Source organism: Oncorhynchus mykiss, chromosome 3 (genome assembly GCF_057628025.1).
Source record: "Oncorhynchus mykiss isolate SJ-2025 chromosome 3, ASM5762802v1, whole genome shotgun sequence".
NCBI lineage: Eukaryota > Metazoa > Chordata > Actinopteri > Salmoniformes > Salmonidae > Oncorhynchus > Oncorhynchus mykiss.
Genome location: NC_143024.1, coordinates 43,675,001 through 43,692,500, shown reverse-complemented (window position 1 = coordinate 43,692,500; position 17,500 = coordinate 43,675,001). Strand labels below are relative to the sequence as shown.

The following is a 17,500-nucleotide window of genomic DNA, read 5'->3' as shown; positions in this document are numbered from 1 at the left end:
TACTGTAAGCTCAACACAACTACAGTGCCTTGCAAAAGTATTCGGCCCCCTTGAACTTTGCGACCTTTTGCCACATTTCAGGCTTCAAACATAAAGATATAAAACTGTATTTTTTTTGTGAAGAATCAACAACAAGTGGGACACAATCATGAAGTGGAACGACATTTATTGGATATTTCAAACTTTTTTAACAAATCAAAAACTGAAAAATTGGGCGTGCAAAATTATTCAGCCCCTTTACTTTCAGTGCAGCAAACTCTCTCCAGAAGTTCAGTGAGGATCTCTGAATGATCCAATGTTGACCTAAATGACTAATGATGATAAATACAATCCACCTGTGTGTAATCAAGTCTCCGTATAAATGCACCTGCACTGTGATAGTCTCAGAGGTCCGTTAAAAGCGCAGAGAGCATCATGAAGAACAAGGAACACACCAGGCAGGTCCGAGATACTGTTGTGAACAAGTTTAAAGCCGGATTTGGATACAAAAAGATTTCCCAAGCTTTAAACATCCCAAGGAGCACTGTGCAAGCGATAATATTGAAATGGAAGGAGTATCAGACCACTGCAAATCTACCAAGACCTGGCCGTCCCTCTAAACTTTCAGCTCATATAAGGAGAAGACTGATCAGAGATGCAGCCAAGAGGCCCATGATCACTCTGGATGAACTGCAGAGATCTACAGCTGAGGTGGGAGACTCTGTCCATAGGACAACAATCAGTCGTATATTGCACATATCTGGCCTTTATGGAAGAGTGGCAAGAAGAAAGCCATTTCTTAAAGATATCCATAAAAAGTGTCGTTTAAAGTTTGCCACAAGCCACCTGGGAGACACACCAAACATGTGGAAGAAGGTGCTCTGGTCAGATGAAACCAAAATTTAACTTTTTGGCAACAATGCAAAACGTTATGTTTGGCGTAAAAGCAACACAGCTGAACACACCATCCCCACTGTCAAACATGGTGGTGGCAGCATCATGGTTTGGGCCTGCTTTTCTTCAGCAGGGACAGGGAAGATAGTTAAAATTGATGGGAAGATGGATGGAGCCAAATACAGGACCATTCTGGAAGAAAACCTGATGGAGTCTGTAAAAGACCTGAGACTGGGACAGAGATTTGTCTTCCAACAAGACAATGATCCAAAACATAAAGCAAAATCTACAATGGAATGGTTCAAAAATAAACATATCCAGGTGTTAGAATGGCCAAGTCAAAGTCCAGACCTGAATCCAATCGAGAATCTGTGGAAAGAACTGAAAACTGCTGTTCACAAATGCTCTCCATCCAACCTCACTGAGCTCGAGCTGTTTTGCAAGGAGGAATGGGAAAAAATGTCAGTCTCTCGATGTGCAAAACTGATAGAGACATACCCCAAGCGACTTACAGCTGTAATCGCAGCAAAAGGTGGCGCTACCAAGTATTAACTTAAGGGGGCTGAATAATTTTGCACGCCCAATTTTTCAGTTTTTGATTTGTTAAAAAAGTTTGAAATATCCAATAAATGTCGTTCCACTTTATGATTGTGTCCCACTTGTTGTTGATTCTTCACAAAAAAATACAGTTTTATATCTTTATGTTTGAAACCTGAAATGTGGCAAAAGGTCGCAAAGTTCAAGGGGGCCGAATACTTTCGCAAGGCACTGTACATAGTGTATACAGAACTGCACGGTAGACAAGCTAATGTGCAAATGGCAGGGTCGATGACGGTACAGTGTGTGTGAGTGTTTCAGCGTTTTTATCCACATGAATTTAGAGCATCACAAATGAATCAGGAGGGGATATCAGAATGACATTTATTGGATCGATTGACACACTGAAACCTTATGATAATATCAATAAATGAACTCTTTTTGAGTGATTTTCGATTCAAGTCTCCTCAAGCACAACAGTATGTCCACGTCAGAATTGTATAAACCCTTGCATGACATTTCAGGCATCGCAAAAGAGAGAAATAGTGAGTCAAGTTGAATGATTGCAGGTGAAGAAAAGACATACACACGTTTTTTTTTCCCCCATTCCATCTGGCTCTGTCTTTTTAAGTGTCTCTTAAAGTCTCTTTTAAAAATGGATTCGTCTTTGCGACCGTACTGATGTGACCATGTCAGTTGGTCATTTGTTGGGCCTGTCACGTGTCCAGAGGGCCCATGTGGAGAGAGAGTGCACCTGTGGATACCCCCTCCACCCAGACACACGCACACACACACACACAACCACACACACACACACACACACACACACACACACACACACACACACACACACACACACACACACACACACACACACACACACACACACACACACACACACACACACACACAGCAACACACACACACACACACACACACACACACACAGGCAGTCCCTATCTACCCTCAGCCCCTCCTTCCCCACTCCTATAAGGGGCAATATAATCATTCATCCTCTTCATGGGCAGTAGATGCTGATCAGAGACCAGCATTAATATCGCCACTATCCTGCTAAATTTGCATAGCGACATACCCTTATGTCTCTAACTGTGATCATGGAACAAATATCCATGCAGTTGTCCCCTTTAACCAAAATAGAAAAACATCAAAAACATCTCTATTGGTTAGAATGACAGAATATCAAAGACCAACTGTATGCATGGTCAAGCAATCATCTCTTAAAGCATCTCTTAACGTCGCCCTCATGGTTCTCTCAACATGCCCTTCATAACAGAGGTAAGTTATATCCCGGATTTACGATCTGCAGATGGCTGGGCTGGAGGAAAGGAGAGGAGAAGAGAGGGCAAGAGCCGAACCACCGTTCCTAGCTATGCATTCACTTTATGAAAGCCGAAATCAAGGGCTAGGTGAGGAATACAATAAGAGAGGAAGCAGAGCTGTAAAGAACCTGTAAATCTACCCTCTGGAACTTCTAGGCAGTGCCCGTGCCCGGTGAAGGGTGCACGAGCACCCCAGGAACCAAATGGCACGAGCTAGAATCATGACGATTTTCTTTTTTCACTGACAAAGGAAGCACACGGAATCAAGCCACGTAAGGTGCGGTGAAATCTGTTGATTTATCTCACGCTGTCTAAGGCCACTTCATCAATAAATGCCTCACAACGTGAACACGATAGGACCATTGCTATTAGTTTGTCAGTTCGATTCTGCTTTTAAATCAACTATATGGGTCCTCTAATAAAATGATAGCGATTGCCATGATTTCTCAACTGTGTCAAAGGGGAGCTGGCTCCGGCAGAGGAAGATCTAGGTGAGAGCGGGCGCCAGGAAAAAGAGGCGTGACTGCGTCTGGAAATAGAGGGGCTATTTTGGGACTGCCGTGGGTGTACAGGGGAGCACCGCCCAGACCTGCCCGCCTGACTTCTGTCACTATGACAATGGGCCATTCCAAACTTTGCTGCTGGATGGAAAAAGTCTGGAGGACTGGCAGGTGGTACACAGGAGCGTGGTACAGCTCCCTTGGTGAGAAACACCATGCCACTCCCATAACCACCCACTCCACACACGCAATACCATACCGGAGGCTATACACGTCCTTGCAAAGACACACACACACACACCTGAAGGAAGTGCATGTTTGATCGAGTACCGCAGCTCGCCAGGCTCGCCAGGCTCGCCAGGCTCGTCAGGTCAGTCTGAATTAAGGTAAAGGCTTGAATCCTGGGTCAAAGGCTTGAGTTGCATAAGAAGAAGAATGATGTCGAACAACGCCTGCCATTCGCAGTTCATTTATGTAACTACCTTTTTGCATCTCCAACCCCCCCCCCCCCCCCCCCCAAAAAAAGAACGGCCTATGTAAAAATTCAAAAATATTGTCCATAGATTTGAATTGTATTTCACCATTTTGTTAATACATAGGCCATGCTACTGTATTGTGCCTTGTAAGAGACCTTGAAAAGAGAGAGAGATAAATAAATCACCAGTTTAAATCTCTGCATAAAGCCATGGTAAGATAATTGAATATAGCCCATACACGTCAAGGTCCTGCTGTGTCCATGTCAAGCTTTATTAGGCATATGGGGACAGGTTGGAACCATCCAAGGTTTACATTGGTCAAAAATAGTATAACACAAAGCTGTTGAGTTATAGAGAAAGTCTGAAACTAAAGCTTAGCCATATGGAGCATGGGCGGATAAGGGAGGGAACGAGTTCAATGTGCTTAGAAAGATGCAATTGGTAAGTTATTGATTCTGTGTCGCTGTATGGAAAATATTGTTTCAACGTTGAGGGTGAATTAGATATGTTAAAATGTTATGTCATTCCAGACAGTCGGAGGGATAAAACACCATGTATGATTTCTGGTAATGATTAGTGCCAAAAGGGAAAGGATTTTTTTTATAGCACACACATAAATTCAGGGACAATGCCATCTGGTAAAGACTGCAATATAAAACAGCTAGAGTATCACTGCATGTGTGTGTGTGTGTGTGTAAAATACTCAACATAAAAATCAAACTAAAATCCTAATAACAGCAATGCACATGTCAGTATGGTCAACATTATGTCATTTATTAATTCATTTTATTTTTTATAGAACACATTGAGTGTACATAAAACACCATTTGAATTTCCATAAATATTTCATATTAGGGAGGAAATATGTTTCACCTTTGTGCCTGGATAGAAAATGATTAAGAGTTACAATCATGTTGTAGCAGAGAGACAATGGAGAATAAGGCACGATACGTCAATCTGTTACATAGAGCCATGCTATCCTACAGTCCACATTTATTCATGAAGCTAGTTAACGGTGTCGTGAAGCGAAATCATATATATCATTAGTATTCTCTGCATGCTGAAGAAAGACATTGTACTCGACGACGTAGAAAAAGATTGCAGACCTGTCAACCTTTATAAGAAGAGACCCCGTGGCTCAGTAAGGGATGTCTGTCCTATCACACCAAGTATAGGAATCTAGATCCTATAACATTTGGTCATGATGGAAGAGAAACCCGTTACTGCTACTATGGCAAAGTGCATTACATACTGATTGAAGCCTACTGAGCCACTGTCACTAATAGCAAAGAAGAAGCTTGAACAATAATTTCCAAGGTAAAAATCCTTTGATATGAAGAAATCAATTATTCCCAAGCTGAAGCCTCCATCCTTCTCTAGCTTTATTATACAGGCAAGGGACATATTTTGTCTTAGATGGTCCTTATCATCATATGGTATGTACATGCAAACCCCAGTCGTTCTCCTGCAAAGTGTACAGTAGGCTCTTTCCTGATTGTCTAAGCATTTGTGCATATTTTAGAAAGAAGGGAAGAGGGAGGCCAGAGCAGAAGGAAAGAAGAGGCACGAGGTGTCAAGACAGATGCTAGCAACGAGGTGGTACACATTGGATCATCAGAAAGAGGAAGGCATTGAAAAAAAAAAACGACGAGCTAAGGCATAAGTACATTTCAAATACATGTTTATACAAAGAATATCATACACAACATTCAGTATAAATGGACAAGGACATAATAAAAAAAAAACTAATACACAAATCTAACCTATACACACGTCCCTACATATTTTTCAGCCATTTTTTGTTTCCCTGTAAACGAATGATTGACGTGATCGAAGTGACATTGCATTCTAGTCAGTGAGTGATGTTGTAAGGCACCGCTTGGGTTGCTGTGGTTTGCCAGGACGCTCTGACCAACATATGACACACCCATTGGCTTGTCCGCATATTAGATTCCAACACACATAAAGAAGAGGCAATCAGTAAAGAAACGAATATTCAGTCTTACTGAGCTGTTTGGTCCATGGAAGAGCAAGAGTTGTCATTTAAGGCAAGTGTAGTAATTCTCACAGTCCCACCTATTATATCTAAGGCCGTCTCACATTATATTATAACATTCGTTCATATGGAGCTTTGCAGTTTCCTGTTAATGACCACCAGTCGGCCAATCGTTCTGCAGCGTCATGAGGGGCAAGCGAATCAGGCATCTGGGAAATGTAGCAATGAGGAAGTGGTAATGTGAAAGCTCTCTGTTAAGGGGTTCCTCATGTGGATATAGGAGCTTTGGTTTGGGGTCCTTTTGCCTCTGTCCCTTTTTGTATCTGCAGAGAGTTTATGTACTGAGATGCACTGAGATGCTGGACAGGTCGTTTCGGATGATCTCATTGACTGTGGAGATAAAAGGAGAGATATTGTTACTCGAAAACCCCCCAAAACATACCTCTCATTATATCATCATCGTCACAATAGTAATCTTCATCATCTTCATCAACATCATCATCATCACCATTTTCTGTGGCTGTACCACATGATATTTGGTGGTTAAAAGTTTGTCACTGTGATTTCTGCGGGTTCATGTAAGAGTAATATCTCCACTTTCTCAACAGCAGCACAACTGCAAGGTGAAAAAGATATAACTCATTCTAAATCTCTTTTGACACAGCAATAAATATACTTTTCTTACGAGTCTTCAGTGAATCACCACTCTGGAATTTAGATACAATTACACACTCACACACACCCTTATTCTCTTTTTTGTCTTTCCCGTTCTAGATCCTGTGCCCGCGTGTTTCCCACAGTTGGGCAGACAGAGAGCAGTCCCCTCTCTTTATCTGCTGTGTGTTTTGGCACATTGGGGGGAAGTGACTGACCAGGGCCCTAGGACTGGTAGCAAACAAGAGGCTCCTCAGGGCACCCCAATGTAAAGCAGAGACAGAGAGAGAGAGAGAGAGAGAGAGAGAGAGAGAGAGAGAGGAGGGCCACTCAGTCTGGAACTCAGTGAGGTCACTATTTACATCACTGGAGGTGGGAAAGGAAGTCAACCACCTCCTCATATCCACTCTGCACTCACAGACCTGGGCAGACTGGGCCTACTTTATCAGCTACTAGCCCATTGGATAAACAGGCATACAGTGGAGACAGCCTACCCACACAGATATCGCAACCCCCCAAACACACAGACACAGACATCCCCACCCTACACACAGGGAGAGAGGAGGGGGCGGGGGCTTAACTAATGAGGGCATCCTTTCATTTATGGTGGCAGTGGAAGTGTGTACAAGATTAAATAGTGTATTTTTCCGGTGTTTCTATGAATATGAATGTTTATGGATATGAGCTGTGATAAACGAGTTCAGTGTGTGAATTATGATTGACTTAAACAGCTCGGTACAGGTAAAAACATAAAGAATAATTCTGAATAGAATGCTCGGACGTATGCACGCATGCGCACATGCACAGAGTTGGGGCTCACCTCCCTTTCATGAGGAACTCCTACTGGAAAAAAGTCAACCTAAGCCGGCTGTTTTTACCAGTGATTCCGCTCCGGGCTAAACAGGCTTTTACACGTTGAGGTTATTTTTAGTTACGCCTCCGTGGGACAAAAAAAAAAAAAAAACGGCAAACAAGCATGTTACAATTAAATGATCAAACTTTAATGCCAGTCTTCAATTCCATCGTCGTGTGAGAAACAATAAAATAGCTTGGGGCAGAGAAGTGTTGTCGAGGGAGGGAAAATCCAACACCTCAGCAGAGTATGCCACAAATGTACCTTTTCTCTGAGAGAAAAGCAGTAGCTTCCTCTCTTCTTGTCAGTCAGGGTAAAAACACTGCCATCTCAACACCCACGCATTAACCACAGTGTTGTTTTTCTATTCTTTATCAACTAATATTTTCCATTTTCGAAGCGCAGGATTTTCCATGGTGCTAAAAAAAAAAAAAATCTCATTTGTACAGGGACTACCTTTGACTGATGGCCTCCTATCGGAGCCCTGTTGACGTTCAGCAAGCGACCGAAACAGGATGTGGCTAACTGTTACACCACACAACTATCACAAACAGTTATTTATAACTAGCTAATGCCGTCAGTTATCTGTGTCTCAAGGAGAAAATAATCATTCTTAGGTAGGCCTCAAAACAATTGACTGACCAGGGACAAATTAGTTTGTATTCGTGTTTGGTGTTTTACTGTGCTTAGAGATCCTCATAAGATGTTATGTAAAACGTCATTGCATTATTCATTTATGAAGTCTGTCTCAAATGATGTGCACGTGTTACTAGGTAGGGACTGTCCTAAGTTGTAGGCTAGTATCAAGGTTAAGGCTTCAAGTCCTGGATCATGTTCATGGAAATGGTTTCAAACAAAAAAATCAACGTTTCTCATTGGACGAGTAAAGGTAGTCCCTCCCTATTTCAGGCAGTTTTCTTCCATTTGGCACCTGATGGACATGACAAAGTACTGTACCCTAGTCCACCCTGCCTAGTACTTAAGGAGAAACACATTCTTCTGAGGTGAAGAAAGAAGGGAAAAGGGGTCAGAGGTCGGCCTAGGTCCTCTCACTGCATTCGTCTTCCGTGACGCAACACTAATCCAGATGAGAGTGCTTCACTCACTTCACTCCCCCCATCCACCTCACTCTCTCCCATATGAAGGAGACAAGCACAAAAACCCAGTAAAATGTTGCTATAAATCAAGGCAGTTCAAGGTATTGCACAACCTTATGAGTTAGTGCAAGTCTGCAATGTCTCCTCATAGACTGAGTAAGATCCTACCAAATATGCCCAACTGACAAAACAAGACCAACGATCAAACTTCATGCACATGATAATATGAATCTTCGTTAGATAGGCAGTCAGTATCAAATGTAGTTATATTACGTAAAGTCCTATTAATTTAGGTTACGATAATATTAATGCAATATTATCGCAACCACTACAGACGTTAATGTGTGACTCTCCTTGGATCAAAACTCTACTATTGTCATGTAAATCCAACCTGTTTGACCAGCTTCTCAACAGCATTGGAAACTTTTTAGGTTCCTGTTTCTGATGCATGGAAAGCTATAAGTGGGAGAAGTCCTTTGTTGAATCAACAGAAACAGTGGAAAATTCAACTGAACATATTCCACTCATGCAAAACAACACAATCCGCGCCAGAGAAATAATAGCATCATACTTTATTAGCTCAAGTGCCTCTAATCACATCCAACCCACAGCCATAGCTGTCAGCCTGGTTGACAGCTCATTTTGGAAGGTGTGAGAGTGACAGAGGGTGAATCTCAATTGGGATCCTTGGTTTCTCACCTCCTCTCTCCTCGCCTCCTTAAGAGGGGAGGATCATTTGATTTTCTCCTACAATCAGTGCGGTTACATGCACACAATAATATGATGATTGTGCATGGTCAGGGGAATATAATAGTTTGTTTAAAACGTTTACACATTTTGCAAGAACAACGATTTCCCTAATAACCCTGTTGACATGGACACATCTGAATTTCGGCTACCCGATGGGACACAGTGTAGAGAATCAGCAATCAAAATGAACCTTTATACCGCAGAGAAGCCTTTTTGATTCTGAGTTTGGACATATGAAGTTTGTATGTAGAAAATGTACTTTCGGTTTCTCCAAACTCACTTCACTCGCGCGTAAGAGGGAGGCTTGCGCTACTGATGCTGGCACGTGCAGATCAAATACACGGGTTGGAACGCCAATGAAGCTGTTTCCATGTCCCGATAATTTTGAAAGATTACTCAGAAGACCAAGTGTTTTATAATCGGCGTATGCTTACTTCGATGTTGACTGTACGCCGCTTATAAGCAAAGTGTTTACACGACTATTACCATAATCGCCCTACTGCCATAATCGATTTTAGAATCAAATTATTACTGTGCATGTAAATGTACTCAGTGTTTGGAGAAGGAGAGGAGGTAGTATGGAAATATAGTGTGTCAATGAAGCAGCCATTGCTCCTACCCACCTCTATAATTATCCTGCTGCAGTACTTCCTATGTGTTTGTGCGGTGGGGAGTACACGTCGAACCATGTTTCTACGGACGGACGGACAACAGATGGATGTATCTCTGGAACTGGCTTGGGTTGGGCTCTCTAATCTCTCTGCTACAATACATCAGGGAAGAAGCAGCTTTCCCTTCGGGGTGTGGCCCTACTGAACAAGTGTATAGAGAGAGCTCTCCAAGGTACTCTCTCTGTCGGCATAAACAGTCATTAAAAAGACTTCCCTCATCTCAGGGAGGAGCTACCAGGCACCTCTGAAAGGGCCCAAAGTGCACAGCAGAGGGACTGCAATGCCATGTAATTAAATTTCAAGCTTTGAATAAACCATGTTTGTCAGTTGTTCATGAAATTAGAACACAGAACCAAGTGAACCGTGAGGTTTGGATTAAAGGCTGCTGTTAGGTTAAGCTACTGTAACGTGCCTGAAATGGACGCCAAGGCAGTAGGCACCCAAAAGGTTAAAGAGCTTGTCAACGTTCAATTCTGATAAAGACTGATCCGAGACCAACAACAAAGTCCATCAGAGCAGCAGTGGAGCAATTTGGCCCTGTTTTGATTGAGTTATTCAGGCAGAAGCATTAAGACTTCATTTGGGCGAGGAGAATGCGCCACCCGAGCTACCCTAGCCGAACCTGACCCGCGCGGGGGATTGAGTTAGCCGAGGTTAGCGGATAGCGTTGGCGTCGGGGTTCGATAACATCCAGGCTTCCTCTGAGAACAGAGGATAGCCATGTGGTTAGAGGAGACGGAGAGGAGAGCCTCCCGGGCCGCAAAAACACTCGGTGGTCCCTGCAAGCGTAACCCGATTCCCCCTTTACCCAATCAACGACTGGCAAGGACCTGGCAGCAGCGCTGACTTCGCTTTACCTTCTTCCTGTTCAACTTTCTAAGCATACCCTTTGAACTCTGAGTTGTAAGCTCTGTAAGAGAGGCATCCTGCTTGGGAGTTTCTATTCTCTCTGGCTGCTCATGAAGAAAGGCATAGCTCACTTCCTGAAACACTTTCACAGGGTGGATAATCTAAATCAACTCCAGTTGTGTTAGGGTTAGAGGCCTTGGTGCCGTACGTAGGGGTACTCTTCATATGCTTACACTTCCCCGGGCCCTCTCGTGACCCATCGTGCCTTGTGAGAAAGACAAGCACAGCTTCCACCTATTGTGTTCTGGCTCCCTACTGCATATGAAGAAGCTGCTCTGAATCATAATGGTCATTCATATAAACATGCTGAATATAAACATGGACACACACTCACATGCAGGCCCACAAGACAGCGTCCGTGAATGCACGCACACAGGCAAGCAGAGATGCAGACAGACGCAAACAGGCACGCACAGAGGAGCACGCAGGCAGACACACACATGCAAACAATGCCATGAAAATTCATATAATTTAGGAGCTATAACGTAATGCAACAAAACTTTGCATTACCCATCTCTATTTCAAAATACTGTAATAGGCAGAAGAGGGGCGCACAGCCATTAGGATATCCACCAAAATAAATGCTAAACCTCGTTTGAACTGAACGTGTATGTGAAATTGATTTGGTGAGGAAGCTGAACTGGAGTTTGAAGCTGCAAAAGAGCGACAATTGAATTTCCTGCTACATATTACTTTTGTTTCCCCACAAATATCAAATCTGCTCTCGGGTTTCAGCAGAAACGCTTCATTGACAATTTGCAGCCTCCCACGCATGTCTGCAACAGCTAGAGGGAGAGGCTGGATGCACGTCACTCACTCCTCTTCTCATAAGGATCTGTCAGAACCAGTGTTGTGAAGGGGGGGAGTGAAAGGGTCAGAGCATGCAGACAGGCACACACATACGCATGCACGCACGGGGTACACACACACAGAGCCTATGCATGCACGCAGACACACACAGACAGACACGTGCACTCCTATAGATAAACGCAGTCGGACACAGAGAAATGACACTAAGCTAATTCGTCTCAGACTAGCAGGTAGACAACAGAGACTGATACCCTGGGAAGCCCTGTGGGTGTAATGATGTGATTATATGTGCAGATGTGGATATATCATCCCCACAACTCTGTGCATGTGTGAAGCCTGCCTTTCCCCATGTGGAAGCACTCAGCCTCACAACTGACCGGAGGAGACGAAAGAAAAAGTTAAAGTGTGTGGAAGAGAGAGCAGAGAGAGGCGCGGGGGGGTAGCTGGAGTCAACTCTGAGGGTCTCTGCTCGAGTTTTACAACCCTTCCGGCAGCAGCTGGGCAGCTGCGCAGACGTCGCTGTGTGCCCTGGGCCTCGGCCAATCCGCTTCCTTCACTGCCAAGGTGCAGACCAATGGTAAGGGGGGAGGAGAGGAGAGAACGGGGGGGGGGGGGGGGGGGGGGGGGGGTAATGGTTAACAGAGGCTGAGGCCACGCTGGCGGATAGAGGGAGAGCGGGAGTCCTTGGATCTCCAAGAATACTTTCCTCTGATGGCTGCTACTGCTTGCTGGACCTCTGAGTATTGCTCCACGGAGAACAGCTTTGAAAAATGGCAAAGCCATTTGTTTCTGAATACCATGTGGAGCGGTGGAGAGCAGGGAGTGGGGAGATAACGTGAGATAAAGTGAAGTGCTGCTCTCATCTCATCTCTACCTGTGTCTTCCTACGTGAGTCTCTGATGTGCTCCTCGTCTCAGACAGCTTGCTTCCTTGGTCTCCGAAGTCAGATGAAGCCCGCTCGTTGCCAGGCTAAACGAGTGGACCCCTAGAGAGCTAGCGAGCGCCTTCTCTGTGCTTAGCCTAGACGGAAAACACCAGGCAGTAGCCAGAGGGCTGCAACTGCCGCATCACAGACCGAAACAGGCTGAAAAAACAATAGCCAGCAACCCCAAAATTGGCCAGCCAATCTAAACACAACAGATTTTTCACTGAAAACAACCCGACACTGATTTGCTTGTTTTGGCAAGGCACTTTCTCTTTGATCTTCTATGGTGTGTCGCTACTGCTGCCTCCCCTCCCTATCTTACTTCTCTGTGAGATGCCGCCACCACCCGTTGCTCTCCTCCTCTCACTTCCTCTAAGGCCCTGGGGGCGGTGGGTGTGTTCGGTGGGGCCCGTCTCCGGGGACAAGGCTGGGGAGGTGTTTACATGGTTAGGGCCGCTCTCCTGTGAGCTCATCATTGATGGACTGAAATAAGTCACTTGATTATCTTCGCTGTGTCCTCTCCCAGTTTCTCTGCTACTAACAGTACAAAGTAAAGATTTCTTGATATATTTGGTAATAAAATTAAACAGGGGTTCGTCCCGTTCTGCATGCTATAGCAATGCGATATGTGTTTCTTTGTGTTTAAAGCCACAACGACTAAAATTATCCGAGTGAGAAAGTGAGTGAAACACACGTCTGCATGGTGAAGATATGAAAGGAGACAGATTTAAAAACGTTCAGCATGCCTCATTTGACTAAAATGTTCATGCTAAAATAACGATGGCCGTCGGATATGGCCAGTCTGATTGATAGTGAATTGGAAAGGCATGAGGCAACAGAGGCTAATGCACATGGATAGAGATCTCACTTCTTGAATATGGCGGAAAAGCACGGCCATATTGAAGCGATCATACTGTGCTAGATTACAACCATCTGAGTGAGGATTTGGTCCGTACACCTGCATATAATGGGATTTATGACATCAGCATTTGCATTCTGCCTCTTTAAATCACCTGTTCCCTGTCAGTTGTAATGTGGGATTTCAGAATCCACGTTTTATCTAGAAAACCATATTCCCTGCATCCAAAAAGGCTTACCTTAAGTGCACGTTTTATTAGCCCTGATCTATCATAGACATAAGGCTTAGAGAGGTACCTCGTCGTTTGAGTGTGCGTGTGTGTGTGTGGAGAGCCTGGCGCTTGGCCTTGGACTGGACCGTTGCTCTTTCCATCCCGGTGAAGAGGTATGAGCTACTGTTCTTCGCCATCTCTTTCATGCATTATGAAAGGGAGCCCTTGAACTTTACAACATTCTCCTGGAGCACCCGTCCCAATGCCAGCAGGGATATTGTCTCAATCTGCCTTGGATATACTGTGAAGACCTTGCCATGAGGAACTTCCAGGAGTCACGGCACATCACAGCGCAGCACTAAAACTCAGGATGGACACTAAATCCACAAAAGGCTCAAACAGTGCAGAGAAACGGCTCTGGTCTCCAACACTCCCGCTGAGATCTCGCGGCTGACCTACAGGGCCAGACTTATATTTACTGTAAGTCTCAGATCTGATTTACTCTCATTCCACTGACCTGGAATCTGCTCTGAGTCTGCACGGTTTGAAATCTTCTCCCACCTGCTCTGATTGGTAGACTGAGAGGTAAAAGGGTCAACTCGTGGACTTCCTTAACTGGGCTAGGGTTAAAGTGAAGGGTTGGCTTGGCAAGTCCTCTCCTCATGCCAACCACTTTTAATTTACCTGTGCAGACAGACAACCTTCCTACATCTGGAGGTCCTGATCCATCCAGCCATCCTAGATAATAAAACATCCTTATGGATCCCAGGATATCTGTTCCAACTTCTTCCTACACACATCACAGCAACCATGCGCCCACATGCAAACTAACACACACAGACAGACACACACACACACGCACGCACGCACGCACGCACACACACACACATAAACAAAAACCTATCTGAGCCATCACTGGTAAATCCTAGCTGGCGGTTTCACCTGATTATGGCCATACAATTTCATCACCTGTAGATTTAATGCTTGACATCGCTCGGGGAGTTCGGCCACATGAACGTCTTAGCAGAGACGGAGTCCTGCTCTTTTTTCCTAAATACAGTCAATCTTGCTGACTCAATTAAAACATATGTGACATCTCCGCTCACTTGGAGCATTTATCAACTGACCTTATCTGACGCGAGGAGCGTGCGAGCAGGTTTGACAGGAGCGATTTATAATACCTAACAGAGAGAATCTCAATTCACCCATCTAAAGAAAGATAAACTAACCTTTTAAAGAGTGCAGCTTTGCCATCTCATATCACCTCCAAGTTTTAAACTGGACTCCCCAGACTAGCTCTTAGACACTGAACGCTTCTGAAGGATCCTTAAAAGCAAACTCATTCAACCTCAGCGTGGTCATTCTCTGCCCTACAGGTGCTCAGTGGGAAAATGAGTAAAAGAGAGAGAAATACACTCCTCCACTCTGAGCCGTGTTTTTATTTCTTAGACTTCTAAGTTAATGAGCAAGTATGTTCTGTCTGCGTGTGAAGTACAGGGGCACCGGGAGAAACTGCCAGGGAATCTAACCGGAGATTGCGTGCTTCTTGCTTCACTTTCACATTTTCCCCTCTCAAGCTTCTTGTGAGTCTGCCCTGTGTGTGTTTCTGACTGAATATCCCTGGATCTAAATAGGTGTTGAGGGTGCCTGCAATCTCCCCCCACCCCCCCCCCCACCCCTTCTCATTTCAGCTTCTGCCCTATTGCTTCCTATCTCTCTCAAAATATATATATAGAAATATACTTGTATGCTATTTAGTAGACACTTTTATCCAAAGCAACTGGGTGAAAACTGGTTGAATCAATGTTGTTTACATGTCATTTCAACCCAAGAAATCAATGTGACGACGCTAAATCAACGTGGAAAACTGATTGGATTTGCAAAAAGTCAACAACGTACTGTAAGGCTATTTAGTCATTTTTTCACCCATCTTTTAACCTAAATCCAATGACATGGTGACATTTATTGTTGATTTTACGTTGGATTCTAGGTTAGTTCACAACTCAACCAAATGTCAATAAAAACTAGATGTTGAACTGAGGTCTGTGCCCAGTGTGTTACAGTCATGCGTGCGTACAGTACATTACTCTCTCTCTCTCTCTGTCTCGCTGTCTCTCTCTCTCTCTGTCCCTCTCTTTCTCTGTCTCTCTCTCTCTCTCTGTCTCGCTGTCTCTCTCTCTCTCTGTCCCTCTCTTTCTCTGTCTCTCTCTCTCTGTCTCTCTCTCTCTCTACCTGTCTCTCTCTCTCTCTACCTGTCTCTCTCTCTGTCTCTTTCTATGTCTACGATTCTCATTCCACAAGGAGAATATATGCTCCAAAGTAGAAAATATCTCCCGTGATCCTGATGCTAAAACTTGACATGATTACAGAAAGAAATACAGAAGAAATCGATAAATAACTGCACGATTATAAATGTGTATACGAGAAAACTCCTTTCCTCTCTGTTGAAACATCTGTGCAGAGGATGATTTGTGTAACGGCCGGCACCATTGAAACCGGGGGTGATGTGCTGTTAGTATATAGGCCAGTGTCAGAAGCTCCTGGGGGACTATTCGTTCTTCCCCACTCTCTCTCTCTCCTCTCTGTCCCCATCTCTCTCTCTCCACATCTCTCTCTCCCCATCTCTCTCTCTCTCTCTCCCCATCTCTCCCTCTCTCTCAACATCTCTCTCTCCCCATCTCTCTCTCTCTCTCTCTCTCCCCATCTCTCTCTCTCTCTTTCTCTCTCTCTCCACATCTCTCTCTCCCCATCTCTATCTCTCCCCATCTCTCTCTCCCCATCTCTCTCTCTCTCTCTCTCCCCATCTCTCTCTCTCTCTCTCTCCACACACCTCTCTCTCTCTCTCTCTCTCTCTCCACATCCCCCCCCCCCTCTCTCTCTCTCTCTCTCTCAATTCAATTCAATTTATGGGCATGACATAACAATGTACATATTGCCAAAGCTTATTTTCGATATTTACAATATAATAAAAAATTAAAAAATATATAAAAAATTAGAATCAAAATTGTCAACGGGACAACAGTAACAACAATAACCAAGTGTCAAAATAACCATATATTCAACAATAACAATAAGCATTACAGTAGAGGACATGTGCAGGTTGATTGGTCAGTCTGACACCGTCCCTTATGGCAGCCAGCAATGTAGTGCGCTGCCAACCCACAGCTCTCTGCGTCCTCCCCCAACAGGACGGGTAGCCTATCCTCATCAGAGAGGTCTTTGAAACCTTGAATAAGGGTTTCAAATTTGGGAAAATTACACTCTCTAATTGTTTTATATTTTTGACATTTTGTCAGGAAATGCAACTCCGTCTCAGGTTCTGCTGTTGTGCAGTGGTTCCTGTGTCTACCCTTCCCAATGGCAAGGCTGTGCTCACTGAGCCTGTACTTTGTCAAGGTTTTTCTTTTGCTTTGTGCTTGTGTTTGTGTTTCCCAATAAGCAATAAAGTTTTGTTTTGACTGTGTTGTAATTTGGTTTATCCTGATTGATTGGGTGTTCTGGTCCTGAGGTTTCCGTGTGTTAGTAGAACAGGTTTGTGAACTCAGCCCCAGAACCAGCTGGAGGAGGGGACTCTTTTCCTTGCTCAGCTCTTGGCATTGCAGGGCTTGGTAATGATATGAACTTAATTGCTATTTTTTGAGTTTTTATTATTAGTGGATTTTGGCCTAATTCTGCCGTGCATGCATTGTTTGTAGTTTTCCTCTGGACATGTAGGAGAATCCTACAGATCTCTGTATGCAGGGTTTCAATTGGGTGTTTGTCCCATTTGATGAAATCTTGTTTTGCAAGTGGACCCCACACCTCGCTGCCATAAAGTGCAATTGGTTCAATGACATATTCAATTAGATTTAGCCAAATTTGAATAGGTATTTCAATTTGAATTGGTTTTTTAATGGCATAGAAGGCCCTGCGTGCTTTCTCTCTCAGCTCATTCACTACCTCATTAAGGTGTCCAGTTGAGCTTATTTTTAAACCTAAGTCATTGTAGTGTGTACAGTACTCTATATATGTTGTACCAATTGAGAACTTTGGTCTAATT

At 44.1% G+C, this 17,500-nt stretch overlaps 1 protein-coding gene across 2 annotated transcripts in view; it reads right to left on the bottom strand.

The window, feature by feature from the left end:
- Window positions 1-4,479: 4,479 nt before the first annotated feature.
- Window positions 4,480-17,500, bottom strand: part of LOC110518416 (nuclear factor of activated T-cells, cytoplasmic 1) — a 75,659-nt gene continuing 62,638 nt past the window's right edge. For both annotated transcript variants that reach the window (XM_021596024.3, XM_021596031.3), the window contains exon 10: window positions 4,480-6,112. In XM_021596024.3, coding sequence (XP_021451699.3) covers window positions 6,057-6,112 — 56 coding nt within the window. In that variant the 3' untranslated portion in view covers window positions 4,480-6,056. The remainder of the gene's footprint in view (window positions 6,113-17,500) is intronic.